The 21,353-nt window shown below is 44.8% G+C and overlaps 1 protein-coding gene across 2 annotated transcripts in view; it reads right to left on the bottom strand.

Annotated features, from left to right (window-relative positions):
* LOC138583275 (zinc finger protein 436-like) overlaps window positions 1-21,353 on the bottom strand; it is a 119,717-nt gene that overhangs the window by 57,408 nt on the left and 40,956 nt on the right. Inside the window, exons 4-5 of one of the 2 annotated variants that reach the window (XM_069655373.1) lie at window positions 14,853-14,957; window positions 12,326-12,421 (exon numbers count right to left, since the gene is read on the bottom strand). In XM_069655373.1, the coding sequence (XP_069511474.1) occupies window positions 12,326-12,421; window positions 14,853-14,957 (201 nt within the window). The remainder of the gene's footprint in view (window positions 1-12,325; window positions 12,422-14,852; window positions 14,958-21,353) is intronic. The other variant, XM_069655374.1, reaches the window with a different exon arrangement.

Below are 21,353 nucleotides of genomic sequence, written 5' to 3'. Positions count from 1 at the left end.
CTTTACATGGCGGCATCAGAGGAACAATAAACTGTACTGATTCTCTGTTGAAATATATTGTAAGTGAAAGTAAAGAGACTTTATTTCTGCTGGAGAAACTTCATATTGTTGAATTACCACAATTGTAAAAAGGGAGAAAACAAGGAATACAGATATATCTGAACTTGTTAAACTTAACACGTAGAAATCAGAGGAAACAAAAAACTGTATTGATTTTTTGCTAAAATATATTGTAAGCAAAGACCCTTTAATCCTGCTCGAGAAGCTATATATTGCTGAATTATAATAACCGCAAATATCAAAATGGCTCCACTTTGAATATTTTCTCTTTATAACTAAGGGAGCGAATCTTCATTTGTTGTTTTTCTACGTTCTGACAAAATACTCAACACTGGGCAGCCTCAGTGCCAACACCATAGACCGCAGCCCTTAACAAACTGATAAACCAATCTGAACTACCAATCAAGCAAACTCGCCACAGGTTGCCCTTCAGGCTGTAAATTCTGAACAACCCTTATGTCCTGCGCTACCAGCCTGGCTTCTCATAGGCCCGCTTTAAAGCACGCTTGGCTATGCGCCAGAAGTTCTGGGAGAAAGTCTGCAATCTCCCGCCAAAGCCTTTGGTTAACGGCTGCCAGCATAGCATCCGTGTTGGACTGACGCAGGTGCAAGGAGGCTTTGGAGTACAGCTTTTTCCCGTACGCCTCCAAGATCTCCTCCTTGCCTAGCGGCGTCAAGGACGGCTGAGTATGAGCTGAAAGCAAGAGTGTATCCCCCTCCATCTGCCTATACTTGGCGTCGAGGTGCCGATTGGCAGGCATGGCCGAGTACGGCTTGAGCCACCGCTTCTTGGCCAGGGCGACCACGTCTTTCAGCATCGGGATCCCCTTTCTGGTACGGGGTCTTAGGGTGAGGACTTCTGCCAAGACCCTCTTCTCGGGCTGCTTGACCTCAGGATGAGGAAGATCCAAATATTCTGCCAAACCCGCAAGGCATTCATGGAAGGTCCTGGCGGAGGACGGCGTGTCAGGGTCCTCCTCATCTGTTTCCATTCGAGTGTCCCTAGGGTCAAGCATGGGAGGTGGAGTGCTGGGCGCCGTGGGCTGTGGTGTGGAGACCGGGGCTGGTGGCAGCTGTGGAGGGTGGTGCGGGACCGCCTGTACTGGAGCTGGAGTCAGAGGAGCCGGCAGGGGCAGCGGGGGCTGCACTGGAGCCTGAGGCGCTGGAGCCATAGGAGATATGACTATGGGCGCCGGTGGAGTGATCGGAGGGAGAATAGCATCCCAGAGGATGGCCCCCATTTGAGGGGTTCTCATCAGCGATAGGAACCTTTCGAAGAACCCATCTTCGGAGGCTGAAGAGGTGGCAGGTGATATTGATGGAGTGGCTGGAGGCTGCTGGGGCCTGGCACACTCTGCCTGGTGTGCAGGGGAAACCCGCCCCGCGCCTCTGATGGATAAGCTGTAGGCCACGTACCTGGTTGACACCAGTCCCACCTTGTGACTCTTTCCTCCTCCCGTTCCGTTTCCAGGAGTGGTGTTGGATGAGGGGCCATTTTGTTTGGCGCAGCGGCCATCTGGTTGAGCTGCGTGACAGTCATGGTGCTTGGCTCACCGGACCCAGCCCTGTCCAAGATGCTTGGTGTTGGAACATGAGGCCTACCCTGCACCTCAGGCCGGATACCAGAAGCATCCAGAGACCCCTCGGCCGTAACGGCGGTAGCTGGACTAGCCTCAGTACGTGTGCTGGTGCGAGAACCCGAAAGGTTCCTCCCACTCGGGCGCTTTCTTGGGAAGGAGTCGCCTTTGCGAGGGTGCGATGGTAAACAGGGGCCTTGCCTTAGGACTTGATCGATATCTGACGAAGTCCTTTAAGTCCTGTATGAGAGCGAGGGGTCCTCAGGCCCCCTCGCATCGTACGCTCCTCAGTACAAGGCTTGGACCACGTGCCTCCGGTAGTGGGATTGCCCCTTGCCCTTATGTAAAGTTAACCACGGTTGACTGCTACATAGATGGGACTACTGAGCAAGACACGGCGCATCCATCTTTTGTGCCCCCTTTCGACTCCATCTTGGGTAAACAGGCCTCACTGCGATAGTACAGCAATGCTCAGCTCCCCTACCACCGCAGCAGTCAAGGACAGAGACACACACACAAGGTGCGCAGGCAGCTGGCTGGCCCCCACCCTTGCACTCCCCCTGCAAAGGAAAGCTCTGCATTTCCATTCTCACGCTGAAGCTGGAGAAAGTTGCAACAATCAATATGCTACAGTTTTCTTCCTCTGAGATCACTGTTCGTCTGAGAACCGGCATGTGAACCAAGATGAGCTAAGCACTTTCTGCTCGATTCGTCCTCATAAATGTGCAAGCCACCCACCCCGATTAGAACAATTTATTGCCATCCTGACCATGCACCCCCTGTAAGGTATTTCTTTCAAGTGTCAGACCCTCGCCTGTGCTGCGAAATCCACCCAATACACTCCTTACTAACCTTAAGCATTTTCACTACTATATATGCTTTTACTTGCACTAATGAGTTTGAAACCTAGGAAAAGATGCGAAACACAGCCTGATTCTTCTACATGCACAATAAGGTCAAGGCCTTCAATTAAAGCCACGAATGACCCAATTGTACTGACAATAATCGTGTGTGACTTATGTAGAAATGTGACAAATAGCATTAAATGTTTTAAATAATTTGTTGTTATTTAGTGTGTAACATATTAGCTTAGGTAGTGACCACAGTGACCGGACCCTGACTTGCATGGAGCACAAGATGTTTGACGTCCGTCAGCTACTCAGCCAACCAGGAGGAAGAGATGCCACCCACACCTACAGCACCACACCGCCTGGCCAATCGGGTCCATTTAGCATTTTTTGTTAGAGTTATTTTAACTAATATAAATATATGTATGTATGATGTAATGAGATTGGGGAGAGTTTTTTGGGTTATTTCCTAACTAGAGAAATAAACCATCCTTTGAACTCTTGCAGCCGGGTCTCAGTGCCTCTTTCCCTGACAAGGGGTTGTGTCTGCTATTTTATTTTTTCTCTCACACGTAGTAAGCCGGGGAAAGGCATCTACATTTTTGGTGACCCCGACGTGATTTAGAGAGGTGCCTTGAGGCCTGCGCCGCCCGGCAGCGAGATCCAGGGCGCCCCCCAGCAGAACCATCGCCTCCGCGGTTGACCAGACTGTGCACACCAAGAAGAATGGGTCAAGGGTTCCCGGTTGACGAATACCCGATCGAAAAAGCTGCTCGCCAAGGCAGGCCACGGCTTGGTTGGGGGACGGACCGGAGCAAGGTCCGGCCGTGAGCGGCGACCCTCGGAGTACCTGACTGAACACGTGGAGTCCCGGTTGCAAAGACCCCAAAGGAAGGTAAGGGGAAATACGGGAAGAAGGGAATTAGCAACAAAGGGAAGGTAGCTAAGAATAGGGTCTGCGTGAGTGATGGTGAGGCTTTTCTGAACTATCCTTTATATGGCCATTAGGTGTTGTAAGAAGTGAGAAGAAGAAGAGAGGTGGTATCCTAGCCCGTAGGGGGTAGAAGGCGGCACCGCGTAGCATTTGTCCCGACCAAGTGCAGAATAGAGATAAAGAGAAAAAAGGTAGGGGTCTCGTGTAGGCTCGGAGTAGTTTTTAGACTATTCTTTTTCCGTGGAAGTAAGAAATCTTGAGACATAATAGAGGTGAAAGAGGTGGGGAGTGAATGCGAAATAGTAGGTAGTATAGGGAAGAAGAAAAAACAGGGACAGTAACGGGAATAGGGAAAGAACAAACGCGCGCAGGCAGTGCATGTGTATGTTGCATGATTATATGTTTGTCGGTCTGCTTCTGTGTATATGTCTTGTTGAACACGCTAAAGTATTTTAGTACAAGTAATTTGTGATTGATATAAGGTAAAGCAAAGAAATACATTGTGAGAGGTGACCAGGTAACACCTCTCAGAAAGCTAATGCGACATATGGTAATTGTGAGCATTGATAAAGAACGTATTATTTCCACATATTGTAACTGACATACTAAGTTAGAGGTGGGAAGAGATTCAAGGGTACCAGAATACACAAGAAAGGAAAAGAAACATTGCCATGGGGGGAGTAACACCACTAGCACATATTTGCCAGCACCTTCCACTTTATAGCGACAGGATACAGAAGTATCACGATCAGTGGATCACTGAGATAAAGGGAGACGGGGTCACAACAATTTGGCCAGAAGGAGGATCATTTGACAAAAGAGTGTCGGACCTAGTATCAACACATTTGCTAGCGCGATACAAAGGGAAACAGTTACAGAACCGGAGAGAAGTGTTAGATTTATGGCGAATGTTTGAGGAAGTTGTCCCCACGGCAGAGGTAGGTACAAGCCGAATGACAGAAAAGCAGAAAAACCCTGAAGAAGTAGGTGGGACACCAAAAGGGGAATGCTCAACAACTACAACCGAAAACGAAGTAACAAAAATCTATCCCTTAATGAATAGGCCAGCGGTAGGGTTTAGTGAACCTCTGTATATACCACCCACCGCCACTGTCCAAGGCGGGGCAACAGCCCCCGAACCTCCACCATATGACAAAGGAGGCCTGTATGGCCCCACGAGTGCGCCTCCTGTGGACATAGCACGTTTAACAGGGGATTTGAACCGTCAGCTAGCACACGCACAAATGGAAATAACACGGTTAAGAGCTTTATGCGACAAAGGGCAAATGCTGCCAGGGGGAGGGGAGGTACCCCCGCTGTCACTGGCAGATCTGACACCTCCAATCGGGGCAGCAAGCAATGCAACCCCAGCAGCCTCGGTATCAGGGCAGTCTATAGTATCGCAATGGACGTCATCGCAGCAGAGGCAAGAACAAGAGTGGCAGTCAGGACAGTTTCTGTTCCAATTGAATAACAAGCCAGTGAGGATTATACGCCCAGATACACCGGAGAGTCAACAAAGTGGAGATCAGGGTGAAAGACAAGGAAGTGAACCCAAGGAAAACTGGGAGGATAATAACGAGCTAGAGTCAGAAATAGAAGAAATATGGGACGATTTAGATGAATACGAAGAGGCAGCTGCCGCAGAGGGTTCCCCACTGCCAAACCGCCGTTACCCAGACACATTATCACCACCATTATGGCAAGGTAGATTAAGACAACGAACAGGGAGGATAGGAAACATACTGGTAAGTAAAACGAAAAAAGGGAAGACAAGCAGAACGGGAAAGAAACAGAAACTACAAATGCCACTGATACATAAAGGAGCAGGTAGGCCAGACTACATTCCGTAGGCCCAAATGGACAAAACCAACTTGTTAAAACTCCTTCCCCCGCTGATGGGAGGGGCAGGCAAGTGGATACATATATTTGAAAAAAACACGGCAGGTGTGCCGTTAGCTAAAGGTGATGTAAAAAGTCTATTAGTTTCAGCAATCGGGGACCAAGCAGACACAATCTGGGAAAGGGCAGGGTTCCCGGGAGTAACGATGAGCTGTGACCGACACGATGGATCACCATTTAACAATGTTCGAGCACAAGTGTGGGATGCATTGCGGCGTGCATTTCCAGACGTTCCAGATTTACGTGCAGTGATGCAGTGCACGATGGAGGAGAACGAGGATCCTGCGCAATTCATTTTGCAAGTGCAAGACTTATGGAGAAGCGAAACTGGTACGGCATGGAATCAATCAACAGCTTTATTCTATTTTATCATTAAAAAGGGGTTGCCGAAAGAGGTGCAGAAGGCCTTGGATAAAATAGCTGGGATCGAAGCCAAAGGGTGGCCTGAAATTCAGAGCATAATTGTACACCACTGGAGGAGGATCAAAGAGAAGGAAAAGGACGTCACGCAAAAGAGGCTGGCTGACAAAGCAAAATTAGTACAGACGAAATTAGTGAAGGTCGCCGCCATTACTGCCAGTGCAACAGCAGACAGAGGAAACAAAGGAGAGGAAAACGTGGGAGGAAGGCCCGTTGGGATAGCAGCGCAGTGGGTTGGAGAGGACCAAGGACAGTGGAATGGAGAGGAACAGCCATACCAAGGATCACAGTGGCAGAACAGGCCGGCCCAAGGAAGAGGTGGGTACCGCGGGCAAAGGGGAGGATACGGACGAATGGGAAACAGAGGGTATGGTGGGCAAGGACCAAGGGGAGGACAACAGAGGTTGTGTTGGAATTGTGGAAGATGGGGACATTATTCACGAGATTGTAGAATGCGACCATCAGGGTATTTTCAACAGCAACAACAACAGCCCATGAACAATGAACAGGGGTGGGGCTGCCCACACCCAGGTAGCCCTTGTGGAGCTCCAATGGGGAGGGGGGGACAACAGGATCAATACTGCTATGACCCTCAAATGCAACAGAGACAGCCAGCCCCACAACAGCAGCAACAGCAGCAACAGCCACAACAGCAAAATGCACTACAGCCCATGGCGAGACAAAACCCAGTAGGGAACATGAACAATAACCCTTTTGCAGCGGCCGCAAACGGTGCCCCTGCACCATTCTGCGGCGTAACGGTTGTGGGTGACAAAGTTTTTTCAATGCCAGGTCAGCAAAGATACCAAGACTAGGACAGCCCACAGGGAGCACTTGCGTGTCCAGTCCTATCCACCACACAAAGTGCAAATGAGGAACCACTAGTGGCGGCAGAGATAGGAAACAAGCAGTTTATCTTTATGGTAGACTCTGGAGCAGAAAAATCATGCCTCACAGAAGGGCGGTTTCAGCTCTCGGGAAGAAATTTGGAGACGCAGGGGTTCTCTGGGGCTATTTTAAACGTTCCTTATACAAAAGATCTTGATGTAACAGCGAGGAGAAAAACAGTGCGTGCACCCTTATTGTATTACGAAGACGCGCCAATCAATTTGATGGGAAGAGACTTACTCAGTAAGTTAAACATGACCATAGCCTTTACTGAAAGAGGAATAGTGTGCTTGACGCGAGGGGTATGCCCCGTACGGGCACTCTTGATTATAAGCATGATTACAAAGGAAGTTGCAGTAAGAGGGATTCCCATTGACATGGACATGTTTGTCTATGGAATACAGGTATTAACCCGAGTAGTGCCTGAAATAAAACAAAAAGAGTGGAGAATACCATCCGACTTCATATTGCGCCCAATCACACCAACAGATGTAGTGCCAGGCACAATTATGTATATAGACATTGAGGCAGTTCAAGTTTCCAACAAACGCATTGTGGTCATAGGACTGGACACGCAGAGACGCGAGTGGAGAAGTGTACTATGCATAGAGCCAAACATAATGCTAAAAGATGTAACTGATGAAGAATTGTTTACTGATTACAAAGGGGATGGAGAAATAATAATGGAAATAGGCATACCATGTGACATTATGATCCAATACAGAGAAATACACAACCCACTTATGGCTAACATAAAGGCCCCACCGACAATATCTGAAGAAGACATGGCCAGGATAGCACCTGAAATTTGGACTACAGAGCCACACGATGTGGGATTGTTGCACGAGGTAACTCCCATAAAAATTAAACTGAAACCAGGTGCCCTCCCACCCAGAGTGAAACAATACCCAATATCCAAAGAAGCAGAGGAAGGTATTAGAGAAACAGTGAATGCACGCCTAAGCCAAGGTATTTTAGTGCCATCAACTTCCCCATGCAACACAGCGATTTTTCCGATTAAGAAAGCGAAAGGAGGGGCGTGGAGAATGGTCCAGAAACTCCGCCCCCTCAATGATGTCATCCAAAAAGAGTTCCCTTTAGTGCAAAACCCGTCATCAATATTGAGCAGTATACCACACAGCAATGGAACATTAATGACAGCAGTATTGACACAAAAGACATCGCTAGGCCACAAACCATTGGCATACTACAGTGGAATATTAGACCCTGTAATGCAGGGACATTTCGCTTGCGAACAGGCCCTCGCTGCAGCAGCCTTCGCCATTGAGAAAAGTGCCACAATCGTAATGGGATGTTCAGTGACGCTATATGCGGAACACTCGTTATTTGCTATCTTGGAAAGATCAAAATCTACCCTCGCAACACAGAGAGCCTCTGCTTATGAAATAATAATATCAAGTCCAAATATACATGTGGCATCCATAAACTCAGAGACAGGAGAGAAACATGTGGGGATGGCGGTAGTGCGCATGGAAGAAGACAAATACGAAGTGATTGTTCAAAAACGCCTCCCCTCACACTACTCTGCACAAGCAGCCGAACTGACTGCACTAATCAGCGCATTACACACAGCCAAAGATTGTGCCGTGACAATATATTCAGACTCAGCTTATGTCACCACCACAGTTCACTCAGGGCTATCACGTTGGCGAAGGAGAGGGTTCAGAAGAGCAGACGGGTCCCCTGTACTACATGCCACATTGCTAAATGAACTAATAGAAGCTTTAGCAGAACCATCGGTAGTAGCGGTGGTTAAATGCCAAGCCCATACCAATAACACAGACGCCGTCTCATTGGGGAACGCGGCAGCCGACGCAGCAGCGAAGGAGGCCTCGTACTTCAATAAGACACCAACATCAGAGTACATTGTAAGAACAACCAGCAGAAGCATACAATAACACGTGTTTCGGCAAGGTGCCTTTCTCAAATCAGGGCTTATCTAATTATGATACATCATAAGTGAAAATAATAAATGCACCATCCAATCCCCATGTACCAAACCACATCGTAAAAATCAAGGTAAAACGGCATATCCAGAAAAGAAAGTTAAGTAATTCAATCAAACATTATGGAGAAGAAAACAAAAGCAAATGGCATTTTTTAAACGTATGCATTTCCATTTCAGTTTCCCATTCACAGAGATAGAGGGTAGGGGATAAGGGATGGATGTTTAGGTTTGGAAAAGTCAAAAGGAAAAAAGGAAAACACATTAGAAATGAATAATTGGTGAGTGGTTGTGATTGAACAAACTCGTGCTAAATGTGCTGTAATGTGAGAAAAGATTTCTTACCCAACTTTATTTCTCTTGATCATTACTGGAAGTGTAACAACGGGGATCAATCCCAACTGTGAGGTAAGGGCGTGGAGAGAAAGGAAAGAAGGTGGCGGTTTGTGAACACTTCTATGCAAATTGTCAGCTAAAGTTGAAAAACGGCGTTTTAACTTTTAATGCGTGTTGCATCATGTTAAAAGGCTTGCGCTGCCCCTGGTTCCATTTTAATAGAAGTTAAGACTAATTTGCTAATATTTGCGGTTGTACATTAAAAGCCACAAATGGCGTATGTGCTGTCAGTTGATTTAAATAGCTTAGACCCGATTTTTACATCAATTGTGGCAATAACTGTAGCTGATTCAACAAGTGCTGCTCTTTGTAATAATTCGACTATGTGCTGGAATTAAGCGCATCCTGATGCGATTGGTCCTGAGAGCGGGTGGGCTGTCAAGGACCCCAGGGCTTACTTGCAAATATCATTGCCGCGTCCGATTATGGAGTAAGAAAGCCCTTTGTAAAAGAACTTGAATCTTCGGACTGGCTGGCGGGTGCACCATATAGGGGCAACAAACGTTAATGCCACACTCAAAATGGGGAGGACATGGCCGTAATGGGCACTTGGAACACCAGAGGTTTTGCCCATTTATGTAACATGGCTGAATTTGACATAAATGACTTTGATATACTCTGCCTCCAGGAGACTTGGCTTATGAATACCCCGAACGTGGATGGCTACAACCTCCTCCTAAACAGTGTGGTAAAGGGGGTAAAGGGACACCCAATGGCGAGTCAGCTCACTATTACAAGGAATAGGGTGGGGTTGAAGGTGGTGGAGGTTTGCTCCTCAACCCCTTACATCCAGATAGTGGTAGTTGGATTGAAAAGGCCCAAAAGGGAGGGGATATCATTTCTGGTGATATTTAATCTATAAAGGTGTGAAACTGTACAGTTTGTGGACACATTTATGGAGCAGATTGACAAACTCAATTGCAAATATTGGAGTGTGGATCATTTGTGTGGAGATCTAAACATAGATTGTATTGAGTTAGAGGGTAAGGAAGGTAAAAGGTTGGGTAGTGATCATATCATATCATATCATATCGGACTGGGAAGAAGGCGAGAGCGCGTCTGTGGAAAAATGAATTACAAGCTAGAAATGTCCACATGTTGAATGGCCAAGTGCCCAGTGATTTACCAACTGTTCCGACATGGCACAAAGATCATCAAAACTCAGTTTTGGACTACTACTTTGTGTCACAAAATGTATTTGAAGGGGTAAGGTCACTTGAGGCAATTCCTACATATAATAGCGATCACAATCTGTTGAGGATGTCCTGGAATGTGGCTCTGAGTCCAATAAATTATCTTGGTCAGTGAACGTTGAGATTGAACCGATCGAAATAGACTTTGCTTAAACCCAATGGAAATTATACTAATGAGAGATTTGTGAATGTAGTTCATGAACAAAGGAACAGTATAGACTATACCCCATTAATGGTAAGCTACACCAAAATAAACTTGGGAAGAAGGTTTGCGAATTTCAAACACAGACATATTTATGATAGCGATGTCATGAAACAAAAAAGTAACTCCATGAGGATATTAGGGACATGAGGAATTTGCCAGCCCTAATCAGATTAGACTGCCGCCGTAAACACAGACAGCAGTATACAAACTGTCTGATCTCGTATAAGAGTATCTTGGCTCGAAATGACACTGAGTCCATGTTGAGACTGCTGTCTTCAAATAATAGAAGAAGACTGTGGCAGGTTCTAAATGATACAGGGATCAATCAACATGCTGTTCAGAGTAACCCAGTATTGGAAGAGAAATGGACTTTGAAAGCTGTTTGCAAAACCAGAAGGGATGAACACAGTAAAATCAGATCAGGCAGAGTGGGACATTGTATTTTCTAAGGAGGAGCTTTCTTGTTGATCGAATAGGGAAAGCCAGCCGGTCACACGCCCCAAACCCAGATGGTATAACAAATGAGATGGTGAAATCGTTATCCCTTTTTACGCAAGTTGTAAAAACAAAACGGTTTTACAGTCTTGAAAATGGCCGGTGGTGGTAGTACCGATCTTTAAAAAAAGGCAATGGAATAAAGCCACAAAACTATCAACCTATTGCTCTCTTTGACATTTTGGGGAAACTGTTTGCGGTGGGACAACTTGAGAGGTTACAGTTCTGGTTGATGAATGCCAGCCACTACGATCATTGTCAAGCTGGATTCGTAAGGCGAGTGGGTCGGTCTAAATCTGTTTTTGCTATAAGAGAAGGAAAAAGGTTCAACCTTGCTTTTATTGACCTGGAACAGACGATTGATGGAATAAGTCACAAATGGGTGCGAGAAAACAGCAGCTAAAAACGAATCCTGACTCAATTAAAAGAATACTGTCGGCTAATGACTGACTCAAACTTGGGAAAAGAAAAAGAATTATAAATTATATGAACACCTAGCAGGAGCTATTAAACATCTAAAGAGACTCCCCAAGTACCTAGTCGAATTCCCCAGTGTATACCATTGAGAAAGATTCATACGTTTTCGAATGAGTCTACTACCAACTATGGAAGTTTTGAGACTGAGGAATCAAGGAATGCCGATCTTGCAAGAAACAGACTGAATCATTGAAGGATCTAGTCATGGAATGTACCATGCTGAGGGACTGGAGAACAACATGTCTGTGAGATTTCCGTTGTGAGAAACCATATGCTAGTGAAGAAGAATGGTGGGAACATTTATGTGGAGGAACTGATTTTAGGTTAACGTTTGCTTTGTTTCAATTTTTGGATGAAATTTTAAAAAAAGGAATTGGGTGAGAGGGACAATTATGCGAGATCAAATTCAAGCAGGTTGGTTCATTTTAATTTAGAAACCTCATTTAATGGAAAGAGGGAAGTTGAATGAGATGTTTTATATGTATTTTGATAAAGATTGTTGTATTGTGATGGATTGTTTTGGCAAAGGTTTGTAATGAACTGAATACTAAAAAAAGAAAAAAAACTGCCCGTTTAAGCAGCCCCTCATATAAAGAACTCTCTTCTTCAGAGAAAGCCTTCCATAGCGCAGATGGTGCTTTTTAAGCGTGTGTGCGACATCTACCCCATCAATCTGTATACACTGAAGCAAACAAAAGAACAGGCACAATGTGATAAGCACCAAACTAAATTTGTTCTAGATGTGGCAATGAACACTGATAAAGGCTAGATTAAGAAATAAACGCACCCTCATCTACACAGGTATTGATTCATGTAAATGGTTAGTTTCTTTCATAAAAATTCACACTACATGGGACATTCATCACTGATTACCAGGGTGTATAAATGACCAATGATTAAAAATAATTCCTGACTTCTAGGACGCATAGTTTCTCTCTTATACAGAAAATCAGTGTACACTCACCCATGTGACTATTGAATATTTCCCTTTTCTCAGACACAGGAATGGACACTTCCTCTTCTTTAATATTTAATTGAACTGGTGGGATATCCGCAGGTTCTGATGATAAAATAAATACATCATCAACCTTCACACAATACATTAAACATTTCACAAGATGTTCCCTAATCAAAATCAGAGCATTTCAGGCTGTGCTTATTCAATTAGAATGCGTAGGGTGACACCACTGTGGAAATATATCACGGACCACTGAAGCATCCGAAGAAAGACACTTAATTAAACCCAATTGCATCCCGATTAAAATGTTCAATGCTGCATTCTGGATATATTGGACCTTATTTCTGTCTTTCCTTGAGCATAAGCTCCTCAAGGAAGTGGTGCTGTTTTTGCCATTGACACAATCAACAGACTTCCAATCAACAGAGAAATCCAATCCAAGAACTTAAGGGTTATGCAGTAGGCAGTGGGCCTTGAGGGGGGACAGGTGGCTAGATCCCCAAGAAATCTATTCAACTGCGATGGATAGCTCAGTTGCAATCCATCCCAGATGAATTGCCCATCTGGTAAACTCTTGTTTACCAGAGTTTGGTCAACAAGACAACACTGAGTAGCACAGGTTTGGTACCCAGTTCGGCATGAAGCGCAATTTAACAACCCGATTAAGCTTAGTAAGAGATTCCCCTGTAAGGAGGCACTCATATTGCTCTGCCCAATTTTGTTATAAGGCCACTGAAAGAATAGATTTTCATGTTGGTTATACCAATAGAACCCAGAATTTCCATGTAGCACTTTGTCTTGCAACCAGTGTTCAATATATGTCATGCTGTAAAGGTTCTCTGCTCTATAGCTCCATCTTAATGGGTATTAGGGTGCTGCCCTGTTGCCCATCACAAGAAAGTTGCCACAGGTTGTAACGCTGTTGTGTTGTGGGTTATCTATGGTGCATTTTACTCAGCCCTGTTGGTATTTGACAAAGTGCCAATTTATAACTATTCTGTCCTATACAAATGCAAACGCTTGATGACGAGAGTATTTTTCTTATTTGTTACACATTTCACTAGGGCTAATTTCTAAGAAGATATCATGTCATCTGCATTACATACTAAGTAAAAAACGATTTGCTCATAACTTACAAGTGACCAAACCATGAGTGTGCTAAGTGACAATACAGTCTCTGAGCGCATTTCTCATTAAAATTCGAGTTCATACTGTGTTGGATACTTGAACATGCTGCATCGTATATACCATGGCCTGGTCTCAATGCAAATTTTGTTTTTATTTATGTAGCCCAAAATTCTATCCTTGAAAGAAGTACCAGGTAAGTAGTATGCACCTTTGTTATTTTGCTTAGCTTGAATGAGATCATTAATATGTCTTTACACTGTAATTACATAAGTTCATCATATTTATTGCATCTATATGTAGGTGTGTACAAGACAAAAATGCACCATTACATTAATAGTTCAATTATGTCTTCTACATACCTACCTACATTGGTGACATCCAATATTTAAAGGGGCATATCCAAGACTTCAGTGAAGCATATTGCATTTAATATGGAGATTTTATTCTCAGATAATGGATTATCAATATTAAATAGAAACACAGAGGGGTATACTTAAAAACGAATGTAGAGCAGGCAACGCAACACTGGTATATACATTCCATCTAGTAGTGCGGTGAGTTAAGCTATTCCCTGGGGAATATGTGTTCAACTTTCAGGTCACAGATTCAGATCTCATCAAGGAAGTCCTGGCCACCTGTTCCTCTGAACCCAACCAGTACGACTGCAATTTGGTGTGCACAGGTCCCCGCCGCCGAATGTTGGTAATTTGCACAGCAGAGTGCAAAATGCAAGGCAAAAGAGGGCATACACGCGTGTGCGCCTCCTTTTGCCCTACACCTTTGGAATTCGCCGTGCAAATGAAGTAAACGCTGCCTGCCATGTACGAATGGCAGGCAGCGTTTACAATTGATCCCCATAGAGTCTGCCTGCTATTTGCTGGTGCAGAAAGCTGGCAGGCTCGATAGGGATCTCCAGCATTTGCGCCCATATGAAAATGCAGGCGGTTTGAAATACTGGAGGATTTGTATGGCAGAGAGGAAGGGAGCACGGGAAACTAAAGTGGTGTTCCCGCCCCTCCTCTCTGCCATACAAATACAGGAAAATGGGACGTCTCACAGGCAAAATGTGTGAAAATGTTTATGCAAGCCTATTGCGCCTTCTGGAGACAGAAACGTATTCAGTACGTTATTGCTCAAAGCAAACGCCTTGACACCAGTCTTTTATTAATGGCAATGACGTAACCTCACAGACAGTGGCAGACTCGTGTTGAGCAATGAGTGAGCTGGCACTGCACCCCACCATATGTGCAATGACCGAACGTAGAGCGGCGTGCACTCATTTTAAAGATCATCCGTGGACATAGCCTCTCCCGCTTTTGTGGGTGTGCTTGTAAAACGTGGAACAATTAGAGGGCCAAAAGGCAGGAGGGCGTTTCTGTTACTCAGACAATCACTGGTTACTCACCCGTAGGACCACTGATGTCCCTGTCCTCAACGCGTTCACAGGACACAGGAATCAAGCCTTCCTCTTCTTTGATATTGAACTGAACTGTTGGGATGTCCACTTCTTCTAGTAAAATAAAACATGGACCATCACTCTTCACACAATATATTAAACATTTCACCAAAGTGTTCCGTTACAGAAATTGGGAGCATGGGGGGTGGGTTCGTCCTCCTGGGGCAATTGTCTATCGAATGCTAATCCGTCATCCCCTAAATTCAGCACCTATGAGCCTCCCTGGTCCAACAAGCAGCAGTGATGCACTGAATATCACACAATGCCCCACAGAGTTTAGACAACCTCACTGCCTTATGTATATATTATGCAAGAAGGGCGACAGGGAAGAAAGGCCTAATGCTGGGGTAAACACAGGAACTGGCCCTTAATATTCTTTCCTCGGTGAAACATTATCTAAATGGGCTATTAAACCGCCATTATTACATAATATAAAAAAAATCCATTAGCAGTGGACTCTGCGGAAAGCGGATAAGGCTGGGGGTGAGTCCTGCCACTCCTCTAATTCGAAGTATATTAATTCTTTAAGACTTCAACCTGGAGAGATTGTCCAGGACACACCAAAAGAAAAAGCGACACCTGCCCCCTGCAGTCCTGTACAAGGCTGACATAGATTTGACGTTAATTAAGATGCCGCGATGGACCCCAGTCACTTGTAACCTCCTCCTTTCCCATCTACATTTCATCCTGCAGCTTGAACACTAATACAGGTTGTGTTCTTAAGCTCCAACTCTTGGGCATGGCAACATCATACATGTAAGCAGCACACACTGATGGTAGAAAGTGATAAGGAATAAGGAAATGCTTAGGTTTTGCTGTTTTTAAGAATGTTCATAAGCAAATGTCAGAACATATAACAGGCTTCAAAACTATGTGGCCTTTTTTCCAGACACCAAAAGCAGAAACATATATCTGGGCTTTCGTCTGAACCTGTTCAAGACCAAAGATAGAACTATTCACTGGGCAGGCTATGGTGAGACGAACACAAAGTGCCATCTATGCATCACCAACCAAGAATCAATAAAACACCTCACGTTATTTTGCCCCGCCCTCCAAGCGCAGAGAACCATACATCTAGGCCAATTGATGGAAGGTTACTCAACGATGGACGCAGAGGAGTGGTGGCAACTAATGTCTTCTGGTGCGAATAAAAAATGGACATTTGCCCTAACTTTCTTTTAGGCCGACATAGAGAAATGTTTGGAAACACAGACCTTGAAAGCTCAGGATTCGGAAACAGTGTGTCTCTCAGCACCCCAGCACTCAGAGAATTAACCAGGGCTAGTGGTAAAACTGAGGCATGATCATGCTCAATAGACAATCGCGGTGATGATACACACTGATCTGACACTGACAATGAGTGACTTCTTGCAAAACTGCGAAGTTCAAATTGTTTCTTTGTTCTTTTGCTTTTTCTTTTTTAAAGGTTTGAATAAGCCAATAAAAAAATATATATATATATGTATATATGCACTTTATGTTCTATAAGGGATGCCAGGTATGTACTAGGTTATCTTGATACATACGGGTATGCGATACAATCACAGAGTTGAAGAGAAGCTGATATGACTAAATGTCAAATGTTTCGTGGCACTTTGCACCTTATCGTTCTAGGAACATGCTGCCAATGCACTAAGCACCTTATTTTTAAGAGTAGATCGCCTGAACACATGGCACTTATATTTATAATTTCCATGTGAAATGTTTCCCTAATTGCTGAAATATTAAAAGTGCTCTATGGGCAAAAAATACAAAATATGCCACATCATTAGTCGAAATAGAAAGACAAGATAAAGATCACAAATGCACAGTAACACGATATGTATCGTGAATTATACAATATTGCAAACATGTCATTGTGCATATAATAGAATATAACTTGTAGCAAGTAAAAAGTTGTCAGTTACTCACCGAACACACTAGGCTAATATGGCCAACATGCAATTTTGGGCTTGCAGCATTCTAGAACTAGTCCTTTGATTGGGTTTACACCCAATTTCTTTGGCTGCCTCTCTTTCATGGCTTTTAAATGTTTGTGTGACAATGAGGCAAACCGTTGTGAACAAGCGGCGAGTTGGCCGTGGAACGCGTGAACGTCTCAGCAAACTGATTGCTGCACTTGGGAGGACCCGTGTATTTTGGTCGTTTTGGAATTTTAAAGGATTTCCATGTTTTTTGTAATGTACGATTTTCCCTGCAAGAAAAATATAGGAAGGTATTTTTGAGCAAACAAGGTGTGAACCCGGCAGCATTTGTTCCAACTGGGATTGATTTTTGCCTGATAATCACTGCGGAGAGTGCAGCTCAAATCTTCTGCATTGGGATGGAAAATGTGGGCTTAAGGGGTGCACAGCCTATAAAGCCCAACAAAGTGAGAGCAAATTGCTGCTTTGAGACCGGTTTAGAAGTCCCAAATCCACGCCTGCATACATTTTGCACAAAGAGTTAGGGCCTAAATATTTATATGACCACATATCAATAATGCCAATGTAACTTTGGTGATCAATCTGTAAAATTTAGGGTGCTGATTTCCTCAAACTGATTATTAGTTATGTGTGTAGAATGGATGCTGCTTTTAAGATTTACTGGATTGTTCATATAGGAGAAAAGCTGGGTTAAAAGTTACTCACCTTAGTGACAAATGTACTCGTAGTCCATAGTCATCCTTCCTCCATACTTGTGGGAATCCCCACTCCCAGAGACGTGGCTGGAGCATTTTCTGGTGCATTTGAAAGCATCCCTAACATTTTATTTGACATGCATACATGCACCTGGCCTCTCGCCTCCAGGCGCAAACCCCAGCCTCGCTTTGCCAGTCCTTTTACATCATCTATGCCACAGCTGTCTGATGTCTAGAGTGGGGGCGGAGGGGAGAGGGCGTATGAAGGAAAAGGGGTTATGGACTCAAAGTACAATAGTCACTACAGTGAGTGATTTTTACTTACTGTCTGTGACGCCCCTTCCTCCATATTGAGATTATGAACCATTCACACACTGAAGGGGAGGAGGACCTGAAAAAAAGATTCTGAAAAACCTCTGCGATCAGATTGAGAACTAGAATCCAAGCAGTAATGATGGCAAAAGCAGATGGCATTAACCTCTCAAGGGACGTGTCTCTGGAAGGCTAGTCTTAGTACGAACTGCATGAGCTTGAGGCCCATAGGAGGAGACCGTCTCGAGCATTTGAACCTTTTGTGATTCAAGATACTATCTACCAAGCTAGAATGGACTTTCAGGCCAAATGTTTGCTAGACTTGTCCCCTGGAGCCTATCCAAGGACCTGAATTTGCAGGTCCTGTCCAGGTAAAACTGAGAACTCGATGGAAGCCCACATTGTGCAATGTCCTTTCCTCTTCCGAGGACGGGTTAAGGTAAACACTGGAAGGGAAACCTACTGCTTAATGTGAAAGTCCAATATTACTTTTAGCAAAAAAGGGTGCTTCAAAAGTGTACTTGTGGAAAGTAGTAAAAGGTTCAGCTGCGGAAAGGTCCTGCAGCCCAATGACCCAGTGTGCTGTTGTGATGGTAACTCGAAAAGCGGACTACCAGGTCGCCAATCTACCGTCTACCATGGCCTTGAACAGGTTATAAGGCAAGGCAGTGAGGTCAAAGATAAGATGATGGCTCCTAATCGCAGGAGAAATGGGGCGTGAGGCCAAAAAACTGCCCCTTCACCACCATGTTAGAGAGAATGTGCCTCATTTAACATTCTTATAAGACGCCACTGCCAAGAAGTAGATACACAGAACTCCACAGAGATTGCTTAAGAAGCTAGGTAAGAAATGAAGGACACCTCTGGGTTCAGACAACGCCACAAGGGTTCACCTGCAGAAAGAGGCACCAATGGCAAAAACCCCTTTTATACTGATCCTTTGTGGAAGGGAGTCGGACAGCCATGATGTCCTCTACATTCTCCCTACACAACCCCAGGTGTCTCATGATCACCTCCTCAGAAACCAGGTTAAAAACTGAAGAGATTGAAGCGTGGGGTGCCAGATATGTGATAGAAAGTCCGGTCTCAGAGGGAGCCTACCCAGAGAGTCATGGGTTAGCCTCTTGAGGTCCTAGTATAAGAAACTGACGGTCACAGGGGTGTCCTCAGAATCACTGTGCAAGATATTGTGTCCATGAGCATCTTTAGAACTCTGTATGAGAGGGAAGGAGAGGCTCAGAGATAGCCAACCCAGACCATGGTATTGCAAAACTGCCTACCATGGTGTCCCTGTGTCTGCAGTTATGTTGTCTGCCAGCACTTGAACACACAAATCCTAAATAGTAGGAAGTAAGTCTTTCAGGGCATTGAATATGGCCTGGGACTCAAGAACTTTGACAAGGAGAGACCACTGTTCGGCATAGGACAGATCGTTCACCTAGAGTTTCGCCACAACACCAACACTCTTATCAGATTGATGCAGTGCCTCCAACCCCTCAGATCCAGAATTAGAAGTGAGGCTTAGAAGCTTGAGAATCAGACTGAGACTGAGGCAGAGGTTCTTGAGATCAGATCAATGCTAGGTAAAGCTGGACCCTGCTCATCTTGAGCCTGGTCAGGTACAGATAGTACAAAGAAGGCCATGAGCTCCAGGGTCCTCTGAAACCCGAAGGTTATGGTCAGTCAACTGTTTAGGACTTGCATGATTTTTCGGATTAGGTCCTGAACCCTCTCCACTATAGGAAAAGCCCTGGCCAGGTGAGTGTCCCAAAGAAAGCCAATAAAGGCCAGCCTCTGGGAGTCGTAATTACTACTTCTCTGGATGTACCAACAACCCAAGGTGGAAGAGCAGGTTAAAGCAGGAAAGACTTGAAGCAACAACTTAGTCTTAGAGGGGTCGGAAGTCGGTCTAGTCGGACATCGAGGTAAGTATAAATGTGATTGTCCCCATGTTCTAGGAAGGCTGCCACTGCTGACAGCATTTTTGTAAATAAGATGGGGGCCACCCTCAGGTCAAATGGGAGCCCTCTGTAATGGAATTGCCAATTCCCCAGCGAGAAATGCAGAAGGCACAAATGCAGCTCCCAAATGGGCACATGCATATAATAATACTTCAAAATCTACCATGCAGATCCAATCTCCCTGACAGAGAGAAGAGAGCAGACCAGATCTTGGATCGTGCACATGCCCATCTGGTTGTTTTTCTACTTTGTGAAAAGCATGGAAAAATAACCTGTCCCCCTCTGGGCCTGCATACCCAACAGCTTCTGAATCATCAAAACTAAAGAGAGAGTTCTCAGGTGCAGCAGGGGAGGTCAGAAGGAACTGGAGGAAGGGGAAGGCGGTGCCCCATCCTGGTAACAAACAGGACCCATAGGTCAGATGAAACGTCCCTCCATTCATCCAGGTGGAATGAGAATCACCTTCCCACCGGAGATGAAGGAGGACGCTTAGGAAAAGGAATCCCCCCTGCTGCAATGCACTCAGTGGCTATGATAATCAAGCTCATAAATCAATTGGTACAGTGGTGTCCAATAAGCCAACTATAACCTATTGGCGCCCGTGCGTATTGCCACAAAACCAGCTTCTAGACTTAACAGATTACTCTAGATTCAAAAGATTGTTCGATAAATCAGCATAAGCTCTAGGCTAAACAGATCATATTTGTCTCTTCATTCATCAACAAATATATTCAGACACAGACACATTCTTGTCATTAACGTGTGTCCACTGTGTGTACACCTCTTGTCTATAAACCGGTCACTACCATTGTTGTTGGGTGAGATGTTTTAATGGGATGTTACATATTATGGCTTCTGATCTGATGAGGGCAAAGGAGAAGGCCCTTGCAAGAAAGCCCACGGGTAGTATGCTGGTATTTCTTCCTCTATTGAGAGGGGGAGAGGTCAGCTTGCATAGCCTGTCTTGCCAAAATCCTTTGAACCCCTGAAGGAGCGAGATCGGCCCTCCGAAGATCGTTGTGCTGGTTTAGACAAACTGCTAGTGTCTTGACTGTTTTATGAAAGTCTTCATCATTACAAGAATAGAAGAGGTACGAACCCACAAATAGTTTAGTGACAAAAGTAGCCTAGGATTTGCAATATCAAAATGTGGAAAGTTGATCATGGCAACAATAGTTTATGGTATGTTGTGCAATTCACCTGCCACCTCACGTCAACTTCTATGACCATCTCCCCTCTGCTAGGCCGGAATTGAAAGCCTCCTGTTCATCTGCAAGCAGAAGATTACTGAATTTGGTAAGCACCTGCCATAGAAAAACACCATAGAGTCCTAGGGACTCAAAGAAAATGGGAACTTACACCGCCGCTGCCACTTGTAATCCAGCGGTAATTCTGCCGGACCAAGTAGCGATAACGGTAATACAGATTGGTGGTGTATCTGCGGATTTACCGCTGAGATATGTGAAGGCATCATGAAGCAAGACACAGACAACAGACTCTAACTTCAAACAAAAGATATTTATTAACTTAAATGTCAGGATGGTTCAAGGCCTAACT

This window comes from Ambystoma mexicanum, chromosome 3q (genome assembly GCF_040938575.1).
Source record: "Ambystoma mexicanum isolate Mex_15411 chromosome 3q, UKY_AmexF1_1, whole genome shotgun sequence".
Classification (NCBI taxonomy): Eukaryota; Metazoa; Chordata; class Amphibia; order Caudata; family Ambystomatidae; genus Ambystoma; species Ambystoma mexicanum.
The sequence above is the reverse complement of the archived record's forward strand: the minus strand, read 5'-3'. Positions and strand labels throughout refer to the sequence as shown.